We start from the raw sequence: 25,961 nt of genomic DNA, 5'->3' as shown, positions 1-25,961 counted from the left end.
GGCCTTTAGTTCTTTCTGTAGTTACTGCCTAACCTAATAGTGAGTATTTCCCGCAGTGTCCTTGGCTTTCCTGTGTGGCCTGAAGCATGCGGAGGAGAGCTGCGAAGCCTCCAGCAGCAGCTATGTGCAGTGTGATTTGACATTCGCTGTGGGGACAGAGACATTGCCCCAGTCATGGCCCTACCTCTACATTTGTGAAGAAAGCCCCCAGTGCCTCTTTGCACCAGATCATTGGACAGAGTCAGCCTTCCCATGGTTCTCAGGCCTCTTCCTCAGGTAAGCCTGTCCCCTCCCTCCCTGACTTTCTGCACACATCCATGGTTAGTGGACAGATGGAACCATCAGGAACTGCAGGCTGGGTGGACATGGCCCCCAGGGCCTACCACTCTTGTTAGAGGGACCATTCCATTGTGGATTCCAGCCAGCCTGCATATCAAAGCATCTCCTGTCTTTTCAAGTGTTTGAGAGAACATCTGAAAAATCTGCCCAGTAAACAGCTCGCTTTGTTCTTGCTTAGATTTTAATATTTATCTTCTGGTCCAAAGCAACATCTGGTGAATGCCAATGGGGAAAAAGATTAGACATTATGAAAAACAGAAGGCTCTTTTCCTTTTTCCTTTTTCTTTTCTTTCCAAACAGATTCACAAATATGAAAAAAAGTCATAGAGAAATCCAGCAGATTGCACAATGTTTATTCAAAAGAAGGGGGGATGTGCAGGCAGAATTACGGTAGATCTAGGATTTAGAAGCCATAAGCTTGCGAAGATTTTTTGAATTTAAAAAACAAACGAACGAAATCAATACTGCCACTTTCCAGGTAAAACTCCCTTTTCTAAACACATTCAAGGAAAACCTGTGATCCTATAGATGACTCAGAGCAGCCTTCATTTCAAACAGCAGTTCTTTTCCCATGGACTGTGGTATTTCAGTGCTGAATGTTGCCCTGCTCTCTTCTTTCTTATGGAGATAGAGTGATCACACCTGTTTTTTTTTTTTTTTTTTTTTTTTTTTTTTTTTTTTAATATTTCATTTGTTTATTTGTCAGGCAGAAGGAGAGAGAGAGAGAGAGAGAGAGCACGCATACAAGCAGGCAGAGGCAGAGAGAGAAGCTGGCTCCCTGCCGATTAAGGAGCCCATGCGGGACTCAATCCCAGGACCCTGGGATCATGACCCGAGCTGAAGGCAGCGGCTTAACCCACTGAGCCACCCAGGCGTCCCCACACCTGTTTTTTTAATGAAGGCCTAGCTTCCCATTCAAAATTAAAACTAAACAAGACTCATTACCCAGAATGAGAGAGATAACCAGTACTTTTTCAAGACAGCCTGTGTTTTAGGACAAATTCATCATCCTCATGGGAGAGAGGTTTATGTTTTGTCAGAGGAAAGGAGGGGCCTCCTTGGCTGGTTGCTTTCTAGAAAGCATGAAGAACCTTGTTTAGGTCATACAGAGAATGGTGTCCTGGAGGTTGCACTCAGGCAGGACTGGATTTCAGAACTCACGAATGCTGGATACCAAGAGGCACACGTTAGATCCTAGCTCCGCTGAATTTGAAGACTTTTCACGAAATCCCCATAGCTCCTCTTTGAAGTTCTTCCGTGTTCTTCTCCACTCAGGAAGTCACTGAGGAAAGAGCTTCTGACCTTGTGAAGGGATTGTTAAAAATGATGTCCTTCCCTTCTTAATGATATCATTTGGCAGTATGCACTCATAAAATTCCCCATTCCCTGTGTTCTAGTATTTCACTTTTAGGATTTTAAGAAGGCAGTTAGAAAGATGTAATATTGGTGAAAAGCTACATTTTTTGAAGTTTTAGGTATAATGACAAAAAATTTGAAATGAAGTGTTTAATAATGAAAGACGAATCTAAATACTAATATCCTAGGAAACCTTTAAAGATCATGACAAAGAATATTTAACTGAAGAGGGAAATGCTTAAAAAATGTTGGGAAGTGAAAGGAACATGTCATAAAATAGTGTATCAATTTAATCTTTTAAAAAAGATTTTATTTATTTATTTGTCGGAGAGAGAGAGAGAGAGAGCGAACGCACAAGCAAGGAGAATGGGAGGCAGAGGGAGAAGCAGGGTGTCTGCTGAGCAGGGAGCTTGATGTGGGGCTTGATCCCAGGACCCTGGGATCATGACCTGTGCCAAAGGCAGACACTTAACCGACTGAACCACCCAGATATCCCCGTATAGTACATAGGTTTCTATACACATATAGTAGGTGATCAGAAAAAAGACTAGAAGGATGTATTCTTAAATGTTGAGCGCCTACCCTAGGTGACTGGAGTGTTACTTATAATTTTTTGTTGAGTTTTTATGTATTTTTTTTTAGTGAACATGTGCTAATTTAATAACCAGAAAACACACTATAATTAAACAGGGGGAATTATATGCCAAATGGCTTGATTGGTTCCTCTTAAGATTACCCTTGTGAACCTGGAGAACTACTTGCCATTAGCTTTGCAAGGAACCCATTTTCATTAAATGCTTTATCCTATCCCCTTGTCAGCCACTACCTCTATGGATCTGATGTCATTTGGCAAAGGCAGATGTGTGTATATGTGGCAAAAACATGCCCAGTTCATCCATCTATCCATCTATCCATCCATCCATCCACCACCCATTCATCTGTCCGTACATCAGTCCATCTACCCATCCATCTATCCAGAGTTTATCAACTGTCCATTGTGTTGTAGATACTGTGTGAGGAGTTGTAACTTAGTGAGGAACAAGATGGCAAAATCCCTGCCTTTAAGGGTAGAGGAGGGAGCTGTGCAATAAACAAGATCACATGTGATAGGGGCTAAAACAGGATAGAAAGTCATGGGGGACTACCGTATACAATGTGCTCAGGGAAGACTTCTCTGGAGTCTTTTGCTGAGCTAAGGAGAAGCAGCAGTCACCATGGATGGTCGGGCAGTGGGGGCAGCAGTGCAAAGGCCCCATCACATTTTATGAACTGTCAACGACCAGAAAGACAGGAGTAGAGTAGGAGGGAAGGAAAGTTCTTCACAGGAGCTCCAGGAGTTATTTGAGGTCTTGGAGGCTCTAGTAAGGAGTTTAGATTCTATTTGAAGAACACATTAAGTATCTTTCCAGAGTCACACAGTCCAGCCTTGGCATTGTCAGGACTGGAACCCAGTCCCCTGGCTGACAGTGTACTTGGCACAATGATGTGCCTTCAGCAATAGGGATGAGAGCCTGGGCTGAGGTGTGTGGTTCAATGAGATTCCAGAACCACCAGAAGCAATTTCAGGCTAAGTGAGGGAAACATAAATACTCCAAGTGTTCTTGATGCCTGTCCTAAAGAGTGTGCACATGACTACTTGCTTACAGACCAACTGGAAGAGCCACAGATTAGGACTTAGGAGACTTAGGTGTTAGAAGTCTCTTTGCTGGCCATTTGAACCAAAAATGTTTACCACATTCCCTCAAAATAAATATTTATGTGCATGTGTGTTCAGGCACAACTATATTATTTACATTTATATGTGTCTATATGAACACATATATTTACATTTATACTTATACTTAATATATGGGATTATTGTGGAAGAAAACATGGAATAGCAGCTATTAGGAAGCATTGAAATTTATTAAATTTTAGTCTATTTTTGATATCCTGGTGTCTCTGCTAAGTTTGATGATGGGTTTTTATTTTTTTTTATTTTTTTTTTAAGATTATTTATTTATTTATTTGACAGAGAGAAACCTCAAGTAGACGGAGAGGCAGGCAGAGAGAGAGAGAAGCAGGCTCCCTGCTGAGCAGAGAGCCCCATGCGGGACTCGATCCCAGGACCCTGAGATCATGACCTGAGCCGAAGGCAGCGGCTTAACCCACTGAGCCACCCAGGCACCCCTGATGATGGGTTTTTAATGAAAAATAACCTCTAGTGAGATTACCAGGGAAAAATACAAAAAGAAATATGATCTAAAGCTTGTAAAAAAATCTAAGTTCACAAGTGGTTTTAACTCAGAGCAAGAAGAACATGGTTAGTGTGGACAGTGCATTGCCACTGGCAAAATGAGAGGATTGCTGGGTGACTTAACCCACTTTCCTCTAGTCTTTGCTGACGAAGAGCCTAGAGAGAGTAGAAGAAGGCTCATCAGCAGGGTAGAAATTCAAGACCAGGAAAGGTTGTAGAGAAGTTGGTCACTCCTTTCCTTGAGTTCAAGTCTATATCCCAAGTCATTTATATACTGAGTACAAAATACCTGTTTGTAGGATTGAGGATCGTTCATTGCTGGTAGTGAACGTGAGAGGGGGCACACAACAGGTAGGGGAGATGGCTTAATACTCCCTCACTTGCCTAAGAAGGGATAAAGGGAATTCTAGAAATTTAGACACCTAAGCTTGTGTTATCCCTGACAAAAATTCTACAATGAATTATTAATTATATGGTTTGTGGGCTTTCAGAAATAGAAGTGCTGAGCTCCCTTGACTTTCAATGGGGTTATGACCTGATAAACCCATTATAGGTGGAGAATACCATAAGTTGGAAATGCATTTAATACACTTCATGTACCAAACATCCTAGCTTAGCCTCACCTCCCTTAAACGTGTTCAGAACCATTACAGGAGCCTGCAGGTGGGCAAAATCATCTAACACGAAGCCTATTTTATACTACCGTGTTGAATATCTCATGTACTTTCTTGGCTACTGTCCTGAACATGAAAAGCAGAATGCTTGTATGGGGACACAATGGCGATGAGCATATTGGTTGTTTATTTTCATGATGGTGTGGCTGTCCGGGAGCCGCAGCTGCCCAGAGTCATGAGAGAGGATGATACCTTATATCCCTAGTCCAGGAAAAGATCCAAATTCAAAAGTGGAAGTATGGTTTTTACTAAGTGCTTGTTACTTTTACACTATCATCAAGTCAAAACATCATAAGTCAGACCATTGCAACTCAAGGACCATCAGTAGTTTATCTGGGTACCAATTCATAAGGAATGTGGTGGTGGGGTAAACTAACTTTATTTCCTTCTTGATATAATTATAAGTGATTTCTGGTGGAAATACATAGAGAGAGCCTCTCAAACTCTTCTAACAACTCCCATCCCCACCCCTAACAGCAAAAGGAAGGTTCTAGTTGCAAAGCCCAAAGTGGTCTGCTGCAAGCTTCAAGTGGCTTTGAAGTCAGGTGGTTTATTTGAAAAATCCATGTGGACTTTGCATTCCATTCAATTGTGTTTCCATATTTTTCTAAACATTCCATTACATTTTAATTTACAAGCTAAGCTACTTCGCTTTTCTTTTCTGAAACTCTGAGTATGAGTAACACTTCAGGACTGAACTTTGTATTTTCCCATGACTCTGTCTTCCCCCTGGATCATGGCTCAGCTAAACTGATTTGTAGTTGCAAGCTCCAGGTTCAAAATGCGTTTGAGCAATGGGTCCATATCAGTGAGATGACATGTAATTCCCACAGTTACATTTCAACAATAATACCGCCAACACTACTACCACAAAAACTGTAACAAGACTCTGCCTTTATCGGCACCTGCTGTGTGTCAAATTCCTTGCAAATCACTTTGTAGGCTTCATTTCACCCCACCCCACAATGCCTATGTAAAATAGGTACCTGATGATTATAACTCTATTTTATAAGCGTGGAAACTGAATCCTTCTAATGTCCTATAGAAAGCAAATATCTGCTTGGGGATCTAAATCTAGCTGGTCTGTTTTGAGTCTAATCTCTGCGTACTAATGCTTCTCAGAAAATCAAGAAGAAATAATCAAGAAGAATAAGGCAAAGTCCTTAGTCATTGTGGCTCCGAGACTCTGAGTTTACCGCCATCTTACTTTTGGTGCGGTGCTACAAGCCAAGCACAGTGTTAGATGTCATGGGAAGTAGGACTCAGATAAGAGGAGACCACGGCTCCAGGACCCAGCTCAAGCTATGTGTGTTTAGTTCTGGGCTGCGTGATGTTCAATTATGGACAATCTCTAACAGGTCTGGAGCACAGTGGGTATGGGAGACCTGACTTAGGGGGTACGATGCTGGGAATATTTTACTGTGAAGAGAAGACTAAGTAGATGTGGTAGTTCTCCTTCTTGGTGTTTCTAGCAAATTGAGGGAGAAACCATTTTGACACTGATTTGAGAAGAAATGTTCTAGTTCAACATGATTTATAGTTTCTCAAGCAGTGACCTCTGTCCTTTCCATGGTCCTTGCTGGTCTTCCCCTGGGATCTGCCTTCTTTGTGCTGATGTTCAAACAGCATCTCAAAAACTTGAAAGCCCTGCTCCAGGACCCAGGACACCTGGGTTCTAATCTCAGAGCTGACCTACTTTTGCATTTGGCTTTATGCAAACCTCCTGATCCCTTTGCGTTACATTTTTTATGCCTCTATCTACTTTACTGGGCCAAATGAGATCACGTGGATGAAACTGTTGAAAAGTATGAGACGTCATGCTTTCTTGTTACTAATAATCTCTGAGTTAGTTGCGACAATGCCTAAAGCCAGCATTATTGTTGAATAAATATCACTCCCACCTGTTGGGGACCATAGCCTGCAACAGCCACACTTTTACCTCCTCTCGATAGCATATTTTTAGACTTTCTGTAATGCTGCACTGCTGTTTTTCATTTTAAATCCGGTCTGGCTTCTTTCTCTCCTTAAAGCAAGAGGACTTTTAAAGCAAGTGGCTGCAAGTGTAACGCACATATATCGAATCTCCTTAGTCTGGGCTGTTAAGTAAGTTTAATTAATTTACTAAGTTAATGTTCCACTGCTAGCAACAGAGCCTCATTGCCATCAGCTGAGGAGAGGGAATTGAAAGCCTAAATGAGCTCATTTTTTCACAGTTGGAATTAGGGACCAGTTAGCCAGTTGTGTGGGTTTTCCAATTTCTCCATCTGCCCCCCGGGGGAATTCAGGCAATTCACTCCCCCAACACTAAGTGTGAGTAAGAATAGAAAGAGGGAAGGGGGAAAGAAGAAAAAAAGAAAAAAAAAAAGAAAAAACCACCTCTGCCCAACATTTGCTTCCATTTTTGGAACTGCGCATTGTGTGCGCATTGCTTGTTAAGTTACGCTTTGGAGAAGCTTTTGCTAATGTTCCTAATAGATGCGGAAGAGAGAAAGGGCTCAGTGAAAGATATTTACCATGTGCATTTTCATTGCAGAGTGTGCAGATAAAAGGAAAACAAATAAACAATAAAAGAATGGAAACAAAATTACAGAAATTTGCAAAATTTGACAAATGGTGGCCTGTAGTTGCCACAAGCTAATGGCTTGCAATGATTAATAAGAGTAAAAATAATTGCATTTCATTAAGATTGATGACACCCCATTTAACCTCCCCTCTCGTTTCAGCCCTAAAGTGGAAAGAGATGAAGTTCTCATCTATAATAGCTCCTGTAACATTGCCATGGAAACTGAGGCAAAGATGGAGTGTGAGACGCCTAATCAGCCAATTACCGCCAAGATTACTGAGATACGGAAGAGCCGGGGCCAGAACACTCAGGTATAATCAAATCTTTTTTACAGACTGATTCAAACAGCTCAAATTAAATTTGTAATATTGTGTACATTAAAAAAAACAATTTAGTCCAAATGGCAGCGATATATAATATTAAATGCTCTCAAAGTTTGAGAAGCTGGTCTAATGCACAACATCTGAATTCATAGTTAACTATGGTTAATCATATATTTTCTCAAAAACAAATGAGTGCTGCCCGGGCTCTCTTAAAGCAAATTCTGAGCAGATAATCTCTTCAGCATTTTGTCCTGCTCTCCGCGTGCATGTTTGAAAGCGGCTTTCCCTGGTTTGTTTCTTCGTGAAATAAATGGCCCTCAATTTAACCAGGCCCTTCTGGAAGGTCTCCAAATCACTCAGCCGTCCTCAGTCGGTGGGGTGGTGATGTCTGCTGGTCCACCCGGCTCATCGGTTCTTCGGCGAGCCCAGTGGAAGCTTCGGCTTTTCAGGGGATTACGTGGAAATCAGAACGGCAAAGCACTGCTGGGACTCTACCTTAATTCATCCGTTTTGATATCATCTAAACCACTCCTCCCAGTGGCTCCCCAAAGAAAGTGCTCTTCACAGTCCCCCATGAGAGATTCCACAGCCTCCCCAGGGAATTTTCGAGAATCAGAATCAGAGGCTGAGGGCTCTTTGGAAATATATCAGATAATCTTTTACAACTCTCTGGGCTTCTCGTGATACACAGATAAAAAAAATATTTATCGAGCACCTACTCCCTTAGGTGCCTTTTTCATTATGAAAGCAATTCGCAGTTTTCCTCTTTTTGTCTTGTTTATTTGGAACAAACATTTATGGAGCGCCGATTACATGCCACACACTACACGGGATTCTCCAGCGAATGCTGCTTCGTTCAGTCCAAACTGCGCAATCCAAACTATACTTCCTGGGTCTGTACGCATTTCTTTCTTTCTTTTTTGAATAATTTCTGACTAGTGTCAAAAATGTATGTAATTACAAATAACATAACTTTTCTGTCCTTCCTTAGCTTTCCCCCCACCTTGGCCCCAGGGCCTCCCTGTCCTCACTTTCCCAGGCTCCTCACACCCCTCCCCCTTCCCTTCCGGGAAGTCTGCAGCAGCCTGTCACTTCTGGCCTCCTTGTGTCCCCCGAATAGACCTTTTCCTTTCCATTCATTGCTCATTTTATCATCTCTGGGACTCCAGTCCTCAGATCCTAGACTCCACGTCACTCCCGTGCTCCTTTCCTGCAGTTGGCTCCCAGCGACGTCTCAGATGTTTATCACGGGGCCACAGGTCTGTGGAGCTATTTGTGTATCAGTTTGTACTGTGGAATGAGAGTTCTGGGACACCACACAGTCTCTCCACCTTCCTGAGCCTCAGTTTCTGCCTGGGCAATGATGTGAGTTGTTGGGTCGCCCGTGGGAGCGATGTCACTGAAAAGGAGGGGGAGGCAGGTTAGGTTGCTCGGTGCTGAAGGGTGGGCTTTGGAGCTAGACTGTGGGGACTTGGACATATCACTAGCTACCTGGTGGACTTCAGACAAGTTACTTAACACCTCTGTGCTTCTGTATTCTCATCTGTCAAGCAGGGATAATACTAGTACCCACCTAAGAGGAGCCACTGAAAAGGCTCTACCTGCTGAGTGAACGTCCACTGTTAGTCATTACTGGGAGCACTAGTTTGCAAGTAGTAGAGCTAAAAAAACGATACGGCTTGATTTCACCATGGCTCGTGCTGCTTTGACCAGATCGTTTTATTTCTTAGATTTCATTTAATTTCTCATTGTCTCAAAGAATAATTTTGAATTTTTTCCCCCAGAGGCTTAAATGCCATAGTCTTCTTTAAATATCTATACTGCATGTATTTATTGAGCTGTAGCCATGTTCAAGGTTCTCTGCCACGCTCTGAAGGAGACTAGAAAGAGTAACATGGGAAGAGAGGCCATAGGAAGTAGGCAAGGTTTGAGGAAGGACACATAGAGTCAACTCATCGCAGCTGGTGGGAAGGTTGCGCACCTCCAGACAAGCCCCTTCCTTCAAGAGCTCCATTAACTGAGGTCCTTAAAAAGAGGTGACATGACAACGGTAACACACCTAGTAATTGGGTATCCTAGCAGCCTGTGTGGCTGTCAGTCACTATGGGGGAAGTAAGCCATTCCGTCTTTGGACACCAGAAGCCATGTCTGTCAAAACCTTCTAGGCTAGTGCCAGAGTCTAGGAGGCTCCAGTCCTGGGATGTCTGGTTGCCCTTAGAGAAGTTGGGATGTCTGGTCTCCCTGCTCAGGTGTGGGGGGATGACGTGTCACTTGTGTTGGCATGTACAGTTGCCTTATCTAGACTTGGAGCTGGGGAAAACCAGTGCTGACAGGGGTCATCCAGGACTAGAATTCAGGTCTCCAGGTCTAAGTACTAGGTGAGAACCTTGGAACACACATTGCATAGACTGTTAATAAGTATTTTGTGATATAAGAGTCAAATACATTTGTGAAAGCTGGGCTAAACAAACTTTTATATATGTGTGTTTGTGTGTGTGTGTGTATGTGTGTGTGTGTATGGATATTATATATAATTTATATTTTAACCAAAGGATATTTGAGAGCATTCCACATGTAAGACATTATGTGACTTTCCAAGAGACGGTTTTTGTGTGGAGTATTATCCAAACTTGTTTGTTCATGGAACACTTTATTTTCAGAATTGAGGCTTGTATCTGTCCAGCTGTTCTCACTTTGGAAAATGTTGCTCATGCTATGCTCTTCCCCTACCATCAAGTGTGGGATCAGAGGTGGGAAAGATTATTTCCTGATGGGGCAGCTGTCTAGGTCTGCTGAAGTAGGTGACATTTGTGTCTTGCCTTCAAGAGTGGCCAGGGTTTAGGCGTTCAGTGTTGCAGAGGGAAGGTGTTTCTGGTGGAGGGACCACTATGTACAAGTCACTGAGGCAAAAGCCCATGAGAATAGTGAAAAGAATATAATGTATGTGAAGGGGATGAAGGAGTTGTCGGTGTGGGAAGGTAGGCTGGGATGGAGTGGCAGGTTAAGGGTTTGTCCCTTGAATTCATCAGGTGACGGGTCACCTTCAAGGAGGCTCCGCAGGATCACCGGTGTGCTTTAGTCACATTGATCTGGTTGCTGGGTGTGGGGTGCCTTGGAGAATCCAGAGAAGGTGGGATAGAGACAACTGAACTAAGGAAGTGATGGAGGGAATGGAGAGGATGAACACGCACAGTAATTCACACTTGCCACCTTGTATTAGTCAAAGTGTTCAAAGTTATGGAAAATGAAATGGGGAAAGTAGAAAAATGACATGATGACTTTCCAAAATGATCTTTGCAAATTTTTGAAATGTATATATATGTGCTTATGACTCCCAAATTGTAATCTCCAACCCAGAGCTTTTCTGAACTTTTGACTCCTGAATCCTAAGGCCTACTGATATCTTCACTTGGATATGGGAGTGGCACCTCAAGTCTAGCAGATTCTAAATTGAACTCCTAATTGCTGCTGCTTGTCCCTGCTACTCCCCCGTCCCCCACCATCCCAGACCGAGCTGGTGGCAGCTCTGTCTTCTCAGTCGCTCAGGCCATGGAGCTATCCTTGATCCTCCAAATTCTCTATCAAATCCGTCAGGAAAGTATGTTGGCTTTGTAGCAAGTAAGCTATCATCATCACTATCATGTTTTGCTGAGCATTGCAAGCCTCGCCCAAATGGGCCCCTGGCTTTCACCCTTGCCTCCCTTCAGTTTATATTAATGGGGCCCTAATGATCATTTCAAAATAGTCAGATGACTTCATTCTTCTCAAAAACTTTCCTGTGGCTCCTGAATTCTTCTCAGTTAAAAACCAAGTCCTGACCTTTACCTAATGGGCCATTCTCTGCACCAACTCCCTCCTCCAATTTCTCTCTGCTTTCATCACTGATTTTTGTCACCGTTGTCTGCTCTGTCCCAAGCCATTGGCTCCTTGCTGTTCCTGGATGATGCCAGGCTTGCTTCCACACCAAAACCTTTGCATTTACTGTTCCTTTTGCTTGAATACTCTTCCTCCTCCTCCTTTTTTTTTTTTTTTTTTTTTTTAAAGTTACCACCTTTCACTTTTAGCTTTTTGCCGAGGAGTTACTTCCCCATTGAGGTCAACAGTTACGATCCTATTTAATACTGCAACCCAGGGCTGCTCACACCATAGATCGTGCTTGTAATTTTCCTTACTCTGTTCTTTTTTCCCGTAGTCCTTTCCACCTTCCAGCGTACTACATAAGTTAAGAATTTATTATGTTTATTGTTTAGTGTCTGGCTTTTCTTGCTAGAATATGATCTCCAAGAAGGCAGAAATGTTTACCTGGTCTGTTCACTGGTATATCCCAGTAGCTAGAACAGTACTAATGAACAATATAGAAATACAAATAAGGATAGTTAGAAGAAGCCGAGTCACATGTTGCTTCTTGAATCCTATCCTCCGAAGACTGCATCTGAAAGGAAACACACACACACACACACACCCACCCACAGGTACACACACATACATTTGCACACAAAGATATTTTTGTGTTATTTACATTGTTCTTCAACTTGTATTTTTTTTATTTAATTTTTTATTTTTTATAAACATATATTTTTATCCCCAGGGGTACAGGTCTGTGAATCACCAGGTTTACACACTTCACAGCACTCACCAAAGCACATACCTTCCCCAATGTCCATAATCCCACCCCCTTTCAACTTGTATTTTTTAAAAAATCTAATGGAACTCTTTATATAAGCTCTTGAATACAGAGGAAGTTTGTTTTGCCTCTGCTGTTTCCAAATGCTTAGAAGTATGTCTAGCACACAGCAGATCTCATTAACAATTATGGAATGGATGAGTAGATTTATAAATGAAGGAATAACCATGGTCTTCTTTTCATTTTAGCTCAGGTACATTTTTCTTTTCTTCAGAAGACATTGGTTATGCCTACTGTGTATCACTGTCATACACTGAAATGAGGAAATATATTAGAACGAGGAATCTGAAAGGATGCTGGAAGACATAGTAAGGTGCTGTAAGACTATATGTAGTTCTGAGGGACCTTGTTTCTGAAGGACATATTGGGTTGGATGGGTAGAGAAATCACAGCAGAGTATACACAAAGCAAAGTGAGGTCAGAGAGAGAACTGGTAGAACACAGCCATACTCTTCTTTGGCGCTCTGGGAGAAATTCCAAGCTTGAGTCAGGGCAGACATTGAGGCAGGGTAATTAGCGAAGAGGTTGGTTGAAGAAATTGTTGGGATGACACTTCCTCTCTCTCTCTCTTTTACTCCTTCTCTCCCTCCCTTTTTCCTCTTCTGCCCTCTTTCCCCTTCCTTCCTCCCTCTTTCCCTTTGTATAGGAAATGGTTGGACCTGTGGCTCTCAAGGTGAAGTCTTAAGAGTAGCTCATAAAACAAAGAAGAATGATTTGTTTGGGAGCAGGAGTTAGGTTTGGTCTACTGTGGATGTTAGCACCACTGTTAAACTCAGTTAAACCCAGGCAGCTCTGAAACTCTTGGGAAGGCGGGGGGAGGGGCAGGAGCACAACATCCTTTCCATTTCTGCCTCCAAGGAATTCCTTTAAATTCTCTTGACTCATCCAGATGTTTTACCCAGCAATTTCAGTTGTGATAACTGGAAAAGGTTTCTCTGAACATCTGATCTGCCATATCAGTCGAAAAAGAAGTCTGAAAACAGCTCTGTTAAAGTTATCTGGGAAATGATTTTAGACCTAGATCCTATATGCATTCACATACTATTTGGAGTAAGAACAAAATGAAGATATACACGCTATACAAAATTCAGAATGTTTATCACCTTTGTGTGCACTCTGAAAAATGACATACTCTAGCAAATTGCAAAGGGAATCCAGGAATGGAGATGATATGGGGCACAGGAACCAGTAATGAACCAGTAGCCCCCCAAACAGCAAAAAACATAGAATATTGTTGAAACATTGTTGAAAACGTGGCTGTGAAACTCAGTATAGCTAAGAACGGATTCTTAACCAGAGTCGGGGACCTGTTTCATGTAGGTATAATAAAAGGAGAACAAGAATCAGAGGCATAAATCTCTTTTTTGATAAAATGAGAAGACATGTATAACAGAAGCATTATATGAAGATGAAAAGTAAGAGAGGCGCAAATGGTTTGGTGGGGTCGGGTGGAGGTGAGTCAAAACTTTGTAAGTTCCTGCAAAGGAAAATTTAGATAAAAAACAAGACAGTTTGGCCCCAAAGAACCTTAAAGAAGCTTTAGGTTTAGAGAAATGTAAGTACCAGGAAATAGGTCTGAGGCACGGTGCTCAAAGATATATGTGTGGGAGTTTCTTTGAAATCCCCTATAAAGACTGTCTAGAACCCAGGACACTGCTCCTGCTTCAGCCAACCAGACACCCCTTCCTACCCCTCCATCCAGGATGAAGAGGCAAAATTTGTGGGCAAATTGAATTAGTAAGATATTAGTGAGGTATTAATATCTCACAGGGAGAGGGAGATGGAAACTGGGATTGAAATGTGGCAGATGAATGGGAAGTTTACCCGCTGTTTAGAGAGAGGTCAACCTCCTCGGATCCTGCTAAATGCTTTTCTCTGCCCAGGTCAGAATCCTGCAACCCAAGTTTTCCTTCTAGAAAGGAGACAAAGGTCCTTCTTTGGAGAGATTAAATCACAGTAAAGATCCACAGATTTTGAAATTGGAAGCGTCACGAAGTCCTGCCTTCACAGATCATCCACTTAGGTTTTTCGCACCTTGCTCTTATATGTGAATAGGTGGGATTCTGGTTTTGGCCCTGAGAGAATAAGGAGTTTTAAACCACCGTTTGCCATACACAACTACATAACTAGTCAAAATGTATCAGATGATGGTCAGCACAAGGCTCTGATCCTTGAGAGAAGGGGAACACAGCAGGAGAGTGGTTTTCTGTCTGGGAGCACAACTCCAGACACAGTGCGCTGGGAAATAGAACCCAAGCAGAGAGAAGAGGGAAGTAGTTTCACTGGCAGGAGCAGTCCAAGATTGAAGTTCAGGGCTGCTTATGTAGGGAGCTGCTATGGAAAAGGAGGTAGAAGTAGGAGGGATAGAAAAATGTTTAATGAAATAATGACTCCCAATTTTCCAACTTTGTTGAAAGTTACAAACCCATAAATATAAGAAGATTAATGGATCCAAACCAGAGGAAACATAATGAGTGAGATCCATTATTGGAGTTCTCAGTAATGTTAAGATGTTAGTTCTTCTGTAAGTTCTATACTCTAAATGAATATTAAGAGTCAGTTCGATTCTAGTAACATCCCAACAGCTTGCTTTCTTCCTTCCTTCCTTTCTTTTTTTCTTTCTTGTTTTTTCTTTGGTAGAAATTTCTAGCTGATTTAAAAATTTTATGGAAACACAATAAATAGCCAAAACTTCCTCTAGAAAGAACAAATTTTGAGGATTTAACACTGCCTGATTTCAAGTCTTATCGGAAAGCTCTGATAATTGATTGGCGCATTATGATCTCATTTGAAAGAAGGGTTCTGTTGCTAAATGTATGTTTGAAAGCTCTTGCCACAGCATTATGAAACCCAGGAGAAAGGAATGACTAAAGGTCAGTATGATGAGGTGTACCCAAAATAAAATAACCAGGAGATCCTTAGTAACATTTGAGGCTATAGGACAGTATGGTGGGAAGAAAACCCAGATTTTGGAGGGTTAGGGAGTGGCAAGGAAATGCAGGCAGGAGGTAGTGACACGCAGGAAGAGAAAAGAAGGATGTAGATGAGTATTATGGCTGGCCAGCACCTTCCTTGTGCCCAGACTTATCACCATCACTAGTACTAGGGATGGTTTCTTTAGTTAAAGGTGCTTGGATTAAAGCTATGGTCTTCAAGTGTGTTACTCAACTTGACAAGACCAGGACTCCACAGGGTTCTCACAATATCCATTCATCTAGTGACCACAGAATAGCTCCCACACAACCCTGATGTCAAATGGCCAAATCACCACCATCTTTTGGGAAATACCTATATTTTTAAATTTACCTGGGCCCTTTAGTGCACGTTTCCCTCAGGAAGATTGTATTTTCCTTAAAATTGAAGGATTTTTCTCTTGGGAATCCCATAGTACTGTATCAGGAATTTATCTTTTTAAATTATTTAAATTATGTATATTTATTAAAGTATCTTCTCTCCCAACTAGACACTAAATTCTCTGAGAGTGGGATCCATATTGGATTCCTCTTTGATGGATAGATTAATGAAGGTATATGTTTGCACTAGATTATTATTATTATTATTTAAAGATTTTATTTATTTATTTGATAGACAGAGATCACAAGTAGGCAGAGAGGCACATAGAAAGAGGAAGGGAAGCAGGTTCCCGGCTGAGCAGAGAGCCTGATGCAGGGCTTGATCCCAGAACCCTGGGATCATGACCTGAGTCGAAGTCAGAGGCTTTAACCCACAGAGCCACCCAGGCACCCCTGCACAGGATTGTTATTTAAAAAGCAAAGTCACATTGCTTAATTTGATCTTTAATTTTTGTTGAAGGGGATTCTCCTAGCAGATTGGTGTCATAGAGCAATGTGCCAGACTTTACATTTTAAAAATAATGTGTGTAGCTAGATAGAGGGTAATTTGAAATGACTTTCCATTCCCTAATTGGTTGTTTTCCTCCTGGTACTGAAACACAAAAATACTTTTCTGCTGTTGTTTCTTCCTCTCTCCTCTCCTTTTGATTTTTCTTCCCTATTTTTTCTTTTCTTCTCTTACTTTTTTCCTTCCCCTCTCTTCCTCGGCCTCCTGTTATCTCTCTCCCTTTCCCTTCCCTCTTTTACTTCTCTTCTCTTCTTATTCTTTTTATTCCTTGTGTGTCATCAGATTTGTGTGGCTGTGAAGGTAGGTCCTACTGAAAGCAGGGTTGAGCTGGTTGTTAGGCCAGAGATCGAAGATGTAGGAACTCAACCATTTTTCTCTGATGTGGAGGAAATTTATGGAATCCCTTGTGCCTGTAGTATCTTTGTGAAGTGAGGCCCATAAGGTATACCAGTTACCTGTCGTGAGGGTGGTTGGGGGCTCGTGGTGTGAGTTGAGAAGGCAGGTGGTTTCATATCTGAAAGAGAATTTCCCTCCTTAGGATGATTAGGCAGATGGCAGAGACAGATACATGATGAACAGGATTCCTGTGACCTGGCTTTTGTTCTCGAGAGGTCCTGTCTGATTTGGATTGTGTGCAACTCACTTAACCTTTCAGTTGATTAAGGTTAGTATTACCTGATTAAGGTTAGTAGTGGAGAGAGGAAGGAAATTCATATAAAAGGATAGTAATAGGAGGAAATGAAGAATTCAAGATGATCTTGAGCTCTGAATAGAAACTGGGCTTGAGGCTGAGCCTTCAACTTACTTAGTATATAACATTGAACAAACTTTCTTAATTTCAGTCTGTTAAGTTCTACCTCATACGTGTAGAGCACTGAGTACAACATCTCGCTCATAGGAGGCCACTGTAATGTGCTGGATATTACCACCTCTGCAAGGTGTTCTGCAAACTGTGATGAATTGGGGGAAGCTGTTATAATTTGTGGCATTGTTTATTGTGGTGTTGTCATAACCAGAACTGGCTGTGAAAAAGAGGCTTGGCCACTTTTTTTGAGCCCAAGATTTTGAAGGCTTCTTTCTTTTGCTTTTTCTTTAAGAAGAGGGAATTCAGGCAATGTTTAGCCTGAATGTAGGCTTAAATTCATCTGAACAAATTAATTGTCCCTCTCTGTTTCTCAAGGACTCTTTGTATTAAATGAGTTCATGACATCTGTCTGTTCCTTTCCCAGCAAGGTATTTTAACAACAAATGAGGTTATGGTTTCAAAGACTCTATCATATTTTGGCCAAAAAATGTTCTTATCATTCTTAGGTATTATAATATCACTGAGTAATTATTACACTACCTTACAGGAGTTTGAATCATCTTAGGTAAATTTGTTCTTAACTTTTATCTTAAAATAATAGTTTCTGTTCTCATTGGAAAACAGTGAGCTTTATTAGCCCTGTGAAAATGACTCTATTAATGACAGGCAGAGGGCAGTCCCATTGGGACATGACATGATTATTTCCTTCTGAAGTACAGCTTCGTAAATGGAAACCGTTCTGGTCTAAATAAATACTGTGAGGAATTTTCTCAGGGAAACTAATATTCGTGCAAAAATACATGGGCTCATTTTGGGTCTGATTATGGGAATGTAGTGATCAGATTTCTTCTGAGACTTCCCAAATATGAGTCTTTAGCTAGCCTGCAGATAGGCGTAGGTGCTAAGAAATTTTTTTGGGTGGTAGGATGGCCCTGTATTAGGGTTCTTCAGATTCTACAGGGGTATTGGGGCTTGGTGAATGAAGAACCAGAAATGTTCAAGTTGGTTTGCCAACACATTGGTGACCAGGGACAACTTAGTTTTCTAGTCTTGTGTTTTAGTTTCCCTATCTGTGGCCCAGGTGAATTATATGGAAGCCCTTAGCAATGAAGTATGAGAACTGTGATATATGAATATGTTATGTTATCAGTATCCTGAATCCTTCATCTGAGAGAAAAGCTTGCTTTTTCAGAGGTTTATTAGTTCATTTCCTGGAGACTTGTAGTGAATCACCATCTTCCTGAACCCAATGAGGAAGAAAGAGAGCACCCAACGATCAATAGGCTTCCTTCCCAGGTATGAAGGGTTTCAGATAGCAGTTGAATGGATTTCAGAAATTAGATATAGATTAGGGGCATGTGTGTGTGTGTGGTGTGGTGTGGTAAACGATGTAGTGATGTTTGTGTTGATGGAAGTAACAATCTGAGTTTCACAAGTGTTTGGATATATGACTTCTTACTAGGCATGGTAAACATTTTAAAAAAAATTTTGCTAAAAGCTATGAAAGGTCATCAGCTTTGAGTCTAATATATATAGCATTTCTATTTGAAACAGCAAATAATCATTCCAGTCTTGAAATACAACTGTCAACTCAGTTTGGAAAACTGGGCCTTTCTACTCAGTGATGTCTTCATAGAAATCTTGTTTGCCACCCCCCCAAATCTTTTTTTTTTGCTCAGTCATTTAAGTTCTTTTTCAAGGTTGTTGCTTTCACTGTCATGTCTGTGAGGTCTGCTTCGTCTTTGAAGAGCCACACAGTACAGTCTCTAAAATGCACGTCTTTAGGAGAGGCATGTGGAGAGCCTTGTCTAGCTAGCTACAGTATGAGCTGGAACCCTGAGGGTTATGAAATTTGGGTAAAAATGATAGAAAGGATGTCTCATTTTGGATGAGGGAGAATGTGGTTGTTCAAACATTGAATGTGTCATGGAAACTGACTTCAATAACTGAACAATCGGCTCAGAGAGAAGGAACTCCCATCTCTCAGGGGCTGGCTTTAGAGGTGGAGAGAAAGGGGGCCAGAAGGAGATCAGCAGGGGTGTTGGGTAGAATTAAGAGCCTACTGATCTGCTTTTTGATAAAAACTGTTATGGAGCTGGAGATCTTCTTTATAGCATTGTCATTTGTAGGAGTTGATTGATGTTCATTTGTTTGGGGTCTATGAAATGGTTGTCTCAGGCATAGGTTTTCCTGCATAAATTTGGATTTCTGCTTCTTTTCCTACTGGTTCATTTCAGCTTTGAGAGGATTGAACTAATGTCATTGAGCAGATCACTGGAGCGGACATATGCCCTACTCCACTAAATATTTCCTTCAGTTACTGCTGTCCTGCTGTCTTCATGGATTGCTTTGGCCCCTAGTAGGGCAGTTAAGATCTCTCTTGGCCCTTTGTTCTTGGCTGAAGTTAGCTGCCGGCAGGCTACTGTTGGGCATGGTGAAGTATCTGACGCCAACAATTGTCCAAGTTCTTTCTCTAGCTCCCCTTCTCTATGGAACCATCATAAATGCAAGTCAAGGGAAGAATATGTACATGAGGGAAGCTTTTCCATAAAATGTACACCAGGAGATCACCTCAGCTTTACTAAAATGAGGGAAATGTGTCCTTTCCAAAGGAGGAAGGAAGGAATTGTGTAGGTGCAGCCATTTAATGAAGGAATAAGTTGCTCATAAGGAGCTTATACATTAAAAACCATCAAAAATGAAAAACTAGGAAAGGCATGTCTTAGTTCTGTTGATTTGCCAAAGAAACTTCTGGCCTTTCTAGGATATGATAATCACTGTCCTGATTTCTTCAGGTTCTCTTTTTGATGGGAGATGCAGATATAATTAAGAAGGAATCAGTATTAAGTATTTCCTTACTTCCAGTTAAGTGCTAGGAACCTCCTACGATTAATGGATATTTAAGTGATTTTCCAGAACTGTCTCTCTGTTTTAATCAAGAGAATATAGCACAGTTCTGCATTTAGTCTCCTCTGCGATAGCCATCTCTAATATCCAGTTCTCAACTATTTTGAGCACAAGGAAGCTTTGCACTTTCCCACCCTTTTAAGGTCTGATGGGCCATATAAGTTGCTTAGAATGTGGGTGGAGGCATTCCATTTCTAGAGCTTGACTTTCCAGCCCTCTCTTTTCCTTTGCCATTATGACCAAATGGCTCAGAGCACGGGCTGGACAAGGTATAGAGGACAGTTGTTTTACCCTGGAGAGTTGCCAACATTTATAGCAGACATTGAGCATGAAATAAACATTTATTGTTTTGTGTCCAGTGGGATTGGAGACCATTTGTTATTGCATATAATTCAGCCAGCCCTAGATGCTGACTAATCACAATGTCTTTTTTCCTTAGCCTTGTGACTTAACCACTGTCCTCCACAAGGTGTCTTTAATTCTTTCTGACCACATGGAATCATACCTGGTTCATGTTAGTGGCAGGTGTGACAAGCTGACTATGAGATGACAGGTATGATGGACTGACAGGATTTAGAGGGATAAAACCAGCTTCTTTCTATATTCTTGTTTTCCATTTTTCTTCCCTTTCACTGGTGGTGTGCTTCCATCCTCACTCATGGTTCCTATTCTCTGAAGATCCATGGGATTTTCTCATGTTGGGAAATGAATCACTTTCTTGGATAATGTTTTTGCAAACTTGGGGAGTTTGGCTGTATATGTGTACCACATCTTTAGCGATTTATCTGTCGATGGTTATCTGGGCTCTTTTCCATATTTTGGCTATTGTGGACATTGCTTCTATAAACATTGGGGTGCACCTACCCCGTTAAATCACTATGTTTGTTTCCTTTGGATAAATGCCCAGTAGTGCAATTGCTGGGTCATAGGGTAGTTCTATTTAACTTTTTGAGGAGCCTCCATTCCATTTTCCAGAGTGGCTGCACCAGCTTGCATTCCCACCAATAGAGTAGGAGGGTTCCCTTTTCTCTTCATCCTTGCCAACATCTGTTATTTCCTGAGTTGGTAATTTTAGCCATTCTGACTGGTGTGAGGTGGTATCTCATCATGGTTTTGACTTGTATTTCTCTGATGCCAAGTACTGTTGAACATTTTTTCATGTGTCTGCTATCCTTCTGTATGTTTTCTTTGGAGAAATGTCTGTTCATGTCTTCTGCCCATATCTTGACTGGATTTTTTTGTTTTTTTTGGGGGGGGTGTTGAATTTGATAAGTTCTTTATAGATTTTGGATGCTGACCGTTTATCTGAATCATCATTTGTGAATATCTGCTCCCATTCTAGGTTGCCTTTTAATTTTGATGATTGTTTCCTTTGCTGTGCAAAAGCTTTTTATCCTGATGAAGTCCCAGTAGTTCATTTTTGCTTTTGTTTCCTTTGCCTCCGGAGATGTGTCAAGCAAGAAGTTGCTGTGGCTGAGGTCACAGAGGTTGCTGCCTGTGTTTTGATGGATTCCTGTCTTACATTTAGGTTTTTCATCCATTTTGAATTTATTTTGTGTATGGTCTAAGAAGGTGGTCCAGTTTCATTCTTCTGCATGTGGCTGTCTAATTTTCTCAAAACCATTTGCTTAAGAGATTGTCCTTTTTCCACTGGATTCCTTTCTTGCATTTTCGAAGATTAGTTGACCATAGAGTTGAGTGTCCATTTCTGGGTTCTCTATTTTGTTCCATTGATCTATGTGTTTGTTTTTGTGCCAGTACCATACTCTCTTGACTACAGTTTTGTAATACAGCTTCAAGTCTAGAATTGTGATGCCTCCAGCTTTGGTTTTCTTTTTCAACATTTCTTTGGCTATTCAGAGTCTTTCTGGCTCCAAAGCTCATGTTGTTTTATTTGTATCTTTAAATTTTACTTTTTTAAAAGAAAATTTGAATTAAGGACTTCAATCACAAAGGGAAGTAACACAACTCAAATGGACTTAAATGATAAAGAAACTCCCAGAATGGGTCACAGAATGGGAAATCTCCGAAATCATGTATGGCTTGATCCATCAGCCTAATGCCCACTAATGGGATGGTCCTCCCTACCAGAGAGTCAGACTCAACCTAAGGCTGCCTTCTCTGTGCCTACAAGATGGCTCCTTGGTGCCCAGCAACTCCCAAGCCTACTTGCTCTCATCTGTCTTCACAATGCATGGGAATGAAAGGGTCTTTTATGGGTACAGTCTGAGAAGGAGGAAGCTGCTTTCCTAGAACATGCCACCAAATGTCTCTTCATGACTCATTGGTCCCAATTGAGTTACTTGACCACACTGCCTTGTGCACAGGGAGATAGAATTTGGTGGTGGTTTTGGCGAATCAGTATCCACTGTGGACCTTAAAATAGACCTAATCCCACCCCAACACCTCGGTAAGAATATGACAGCAGTGATGTCTGGAAGGAAAATCTTGGGGTTGTTGATGAAGGGAAGCTAGAGAATGGAAATTGGGAGGATCAGCCAATGCTTGCCTACAATGGCCTCACTTTTCTCTTACTGGCTTTAAACTAAGGCCTCTTTCTCTGGTCCTCCTCACTGATCTTTTTTGATAACTTAATGCTGTGCCATTGAATGGCATTTTGACAGGTGTGAAAACAAAGCACTTCCATATAAAAGAATTGGCTCTAGAGGGTATTAGGCTAAGCGAAATAAGTCAGCCAGAGAAATATGAATATCATATGATTTCACTCCTATGTGGAGTTTAAGAAACAAAACAGATGAACATAGGGGAACGGAGGGAAAAAAAATAAGATAAATTCAGAGAGGGAGAAAAACCCTAAGAGATTCTTAAGTCTAGGAAACAAACTGAGGGTTGCTGGAGGGGAGGTAGGTGGGAGAGTAGAGGACTTAGGTGATGGGCATTAAGGAGGGCATGTGATAGAATGAGCCCTGGGTATTCTCTGCAACTGATGAGTTACTGAGCTCTACCTCTGAAACTAATACGCTCTATGTTAATTAATTGATCTCAAATAAAAAATATTTGGCAAGTGCTACCTATTAAAATTGGCTAATTGAGAAGGACACATAAAGTCGGTAAATTTCCCTTAGAATTCAATAAAGTGTCTGTTTTCAACAAACAAATAAATAAGCAAACAAAAAAAGCATAATGAGCACATAAAACACATATACCTTCAGTAGCGTGCAGGAGCTCAAAATCAGTTATGATTTTGCTGATGTGCAACCTTCCTGATCCAAAATGACAGTAATTGTTTTTATGATGTACCAGCTCCCAAAGGGGGTGGCTCATCATTCAGTCCTATGTGAGACAGCCCTCCTCTAAAAATAGAGAAAAGAGCCATCTAGGGAAAGAAATGGTCTGTTACAGTGTTTGTTTCTCATAACGGGTCCTCCCAGACACTTTACAAATACTGATTAACTAAAGCTCTCACTGTCCCTTTACAACAAATATCTATTTATGTGGAGAGAAGTTGATAGAGGCAACTGACTAAAGCTCCTCCATGAATGAATGTCAGAGCAAGGACCATGACTCCTGGGCTCACAGCTCCAGTACCAGTCGTCTAACAGCACTGCCGTTCAACATCTTTCCCTTCTGCACAGCCAAGCAGAAGCCCATATATTTTTTTCTGTTCCTGCCTGGCACTGATTAATATGAGTTTGAAGGACACTACCTGAAGATTCTACTCAGACATTGAATGAATGGAAGAATATGATCAGCAGGGAGGGCAAGCTACTCCCGCACCAAGAAAGTGAAATTATTGACCTTTAATCCTATTCACATGGTGTTGACAGCTCACTCCCAAGGTTCCAGTTGAAGTATTATATTAGTCCCTGTATGGGTTACTGTGAGACATGACAGGAGACTGGAACGATGAAGGGCTTGGAAGAAATTTTGTGTTCAACTTTGGAAGGGTTGTGTTAACTATGCAGATGAGTAAGATACAACCCCTACCTTGTGGGGTACTGTTTGATGGGAGAGGTATAAGACCCCAATAACTGGACTATGAGCTAAGTGTCATGAACGTGATAATAAAGGTATTTGTGTTGTACTGTGAAGGCCAAGAGATCATCCGGATGGAAAAATCATCACCTAGAAATTCCCTGGAAGGTGTGGCATTATATCCAGGCTGACGTTTATGAGGGTTTTACAAGGATTAAGAGGAGATAAGGAGCAAAGGTGTATACTAGTGAAAACACAACTATTACAGAGTCCCAGAAGTGGGAACACAGGGTTTATATAGAAGTAATTATATTTGACTGGAATGTAAGGTTTGGAAGAAAGTAATGGGAAAGGGAGTGACTGGAAACAAAGGTTGGGAAACATGAATGGTCTTGATGTAGAGCTAAGGAGTGTGGATTCCCTCCAGGAGGAACAGTAGAGCTATTTGAGGCTTTATAAATTTCATAGCCACCAATTTGTCTCATAAAATATCCCTTAGAGCTCATATCAGAGTCAGAATGCTGGTCTGGCTCAAGTGTGGCCTGATGCCAGGTTAGTTCCAACATGGGTAATTGTTGTTCTCTTGGGGCTCAGATGCAGTTAGACAAAGGTCAGTCCTGAGGCGAGGGTGTAAGGAAATGAGGTATCTTAAGGCTGCAGCTGAGAGGGTTGAGGATGGGTATTCTGAAGGAAGAACAGAGAAATGCTAAATGACGTATGGAATGAGAGGAAGCTTAGGGATACTCCTCGGTATTCCAGATTCTTGGTAAGTTACAGAGAATGCTATAGTGGTCTGAGAGTCTCTGGTCAGGTTCTGCCTTCCACATATGGGTAATATGTACCTGTAAAATTATAGGCAAGTCCTAAGGAAAAACTCAGTTTCCTCATCTGTAATGAGGAATGGGATGGAATCAGCATTTTCCAATGTGAGTTCCATGGACAATCAGCCACGAAGAACGTCCCATTGGAGAAAAAGGTCTTGGTCAAGTAAGTAAGGGAAACACTGCAGACACCACTCTACTCTGGGAGTCGTGACGCTCAGTGACATGTTAGAGGCGTGGGGAGTCCTGCAGAAAGGGATGCAGTTTTACAATGTCGAATTCACCTTCCCCAGACTTCTTTGGTCATGAGGATTTTAGCTATTTTTTTCCGTGCAACCCCTTTTGGCTCCCTGTGGGAATTTCAAATTCCATCATTGTAAGGGAAAAGTCTCATTGTCATGTTCTCTGATTGTGGGTTAACCACAGGTTTCTAGGATTTTACAGATCCAAAGGAATTAGTCTCTTCTACTCTGGTTGAGTGAATTTTCCTACCTATAATGTAGGACTTACCATCGTCCCCCAATCAACTTTGTCTCATAGTTGAGGCAAAAAGTTCTTTTAAAGTGTCTTTTAAAGTGCTTTGAGATCTTCTGACGGAGAAGATCCCCGGTGGATTTGCCACGTGACTTCATTAGCAAGCCTATATGCTACGGCCCTATCAACTTCAGCTTCCAGTTTGGAACCGTCCTATTTCTAACGTACTCTATTAACCACGAAAGAGCTGAGGGATTATTTTTCTTCTTCTTCTCTCTTTTGCATCTGTATATAATGTAATTTAACCTAGCAAAAAAGACACTGATTGCCGGTCCCACAGGACTTAATTAACTCCCAGCTTCATGGTGTGCCGCAGAAATAATAAGAAAAGGAAAAGTTCGGGTGTTCCCTACCTGTCCACTTCTACCTCTGGTGCATAATGAGATGTCAGGAGTGGTGACACTGATGAGATGTGTGAAACACGCTGATTGCAGGAGGCAGCGGGCTGCCTGCTCAGCTCCCAGGAACTCTGGCCAGGCGGGAAGAACTGCAGATCTGGCAAGAGGCCTTTTTTCCCCGTTCAGACTACGGTTTCCAATATTTTCCCCATTCACCTCCCTGCCACCTGAGCGGTGGTTTTGTTAACCTTTAGCTCTGCCTTCTGCACCCTGGTCGGATGTTATGACAATTGTCACGGGGCAGATGCCATGTTTATTAAGCTGCCTGTAGCAACCCCGGACTGGTAGAGCAGGATTCTACCAGCCAGCCCTCAGGGGAGCCCATTAAGAAATTGCAAGGCTAATAAAAATCATGCTGGATGAAATTGCAATCCTCTGGTGCCACTCCGTGATGGGTCGAATCTGGTTTTAAATTTTAATGGGGGCAGGGACTGGCAGTTTGTACTGGGACCCTGGTACCAGCAGCACTGAAAGTTGTACCTTCTTAACCCAGAGCTGGAACAGTGCAGCGAGAGGACAAGCTG

General features: G+C 41.7%; 1 protein-coding gene across 20 annotated transcripts in view; it reads left to right on the top strand.

Moving 5' to 3' along the window:
- Positions 1-25,961, top strand: part of PKHD1 (PKHD1 ciliary IPT domain containing fibrocystin/polyductin) — a 485,802-nt gene that overhangs the window by 86,552 nt on the left and 373,289 nt on the right. For all 20 annotated transcript variants that reach the window (XM_082729339.1, XM_082729341.1, XM_082729340.1 and 17 more), the window contains 2 exons: positions 57-276; positions 7,329-7,479. In XM_082729339.1, coding sequence (XP_082585465.1) covers positions 57-276; positions 7,329-7,479 — 371 coding nt within the window. The remainder of the gene's footprint in view (positions 1-56; positions 277-7,328; positions 7,480-25,961) is intronic.

The sequence above is a fragment of the Mustela nivalis genome (genome assembly GCF_964662115.1).
Source record: "Mustela nivalis genome assembly, chromosome: 5".
Lineage (NCBI taxonomy): Eukaryota > Metazoa > Chordata > Mammalia > Carnivora > Mustelidae > Mustela > Mustela nivalis.
Note: the sequence above shows the minus strand (reverse complement) of the source record. Positions and strands in the feature narration are given on the sequence as shown.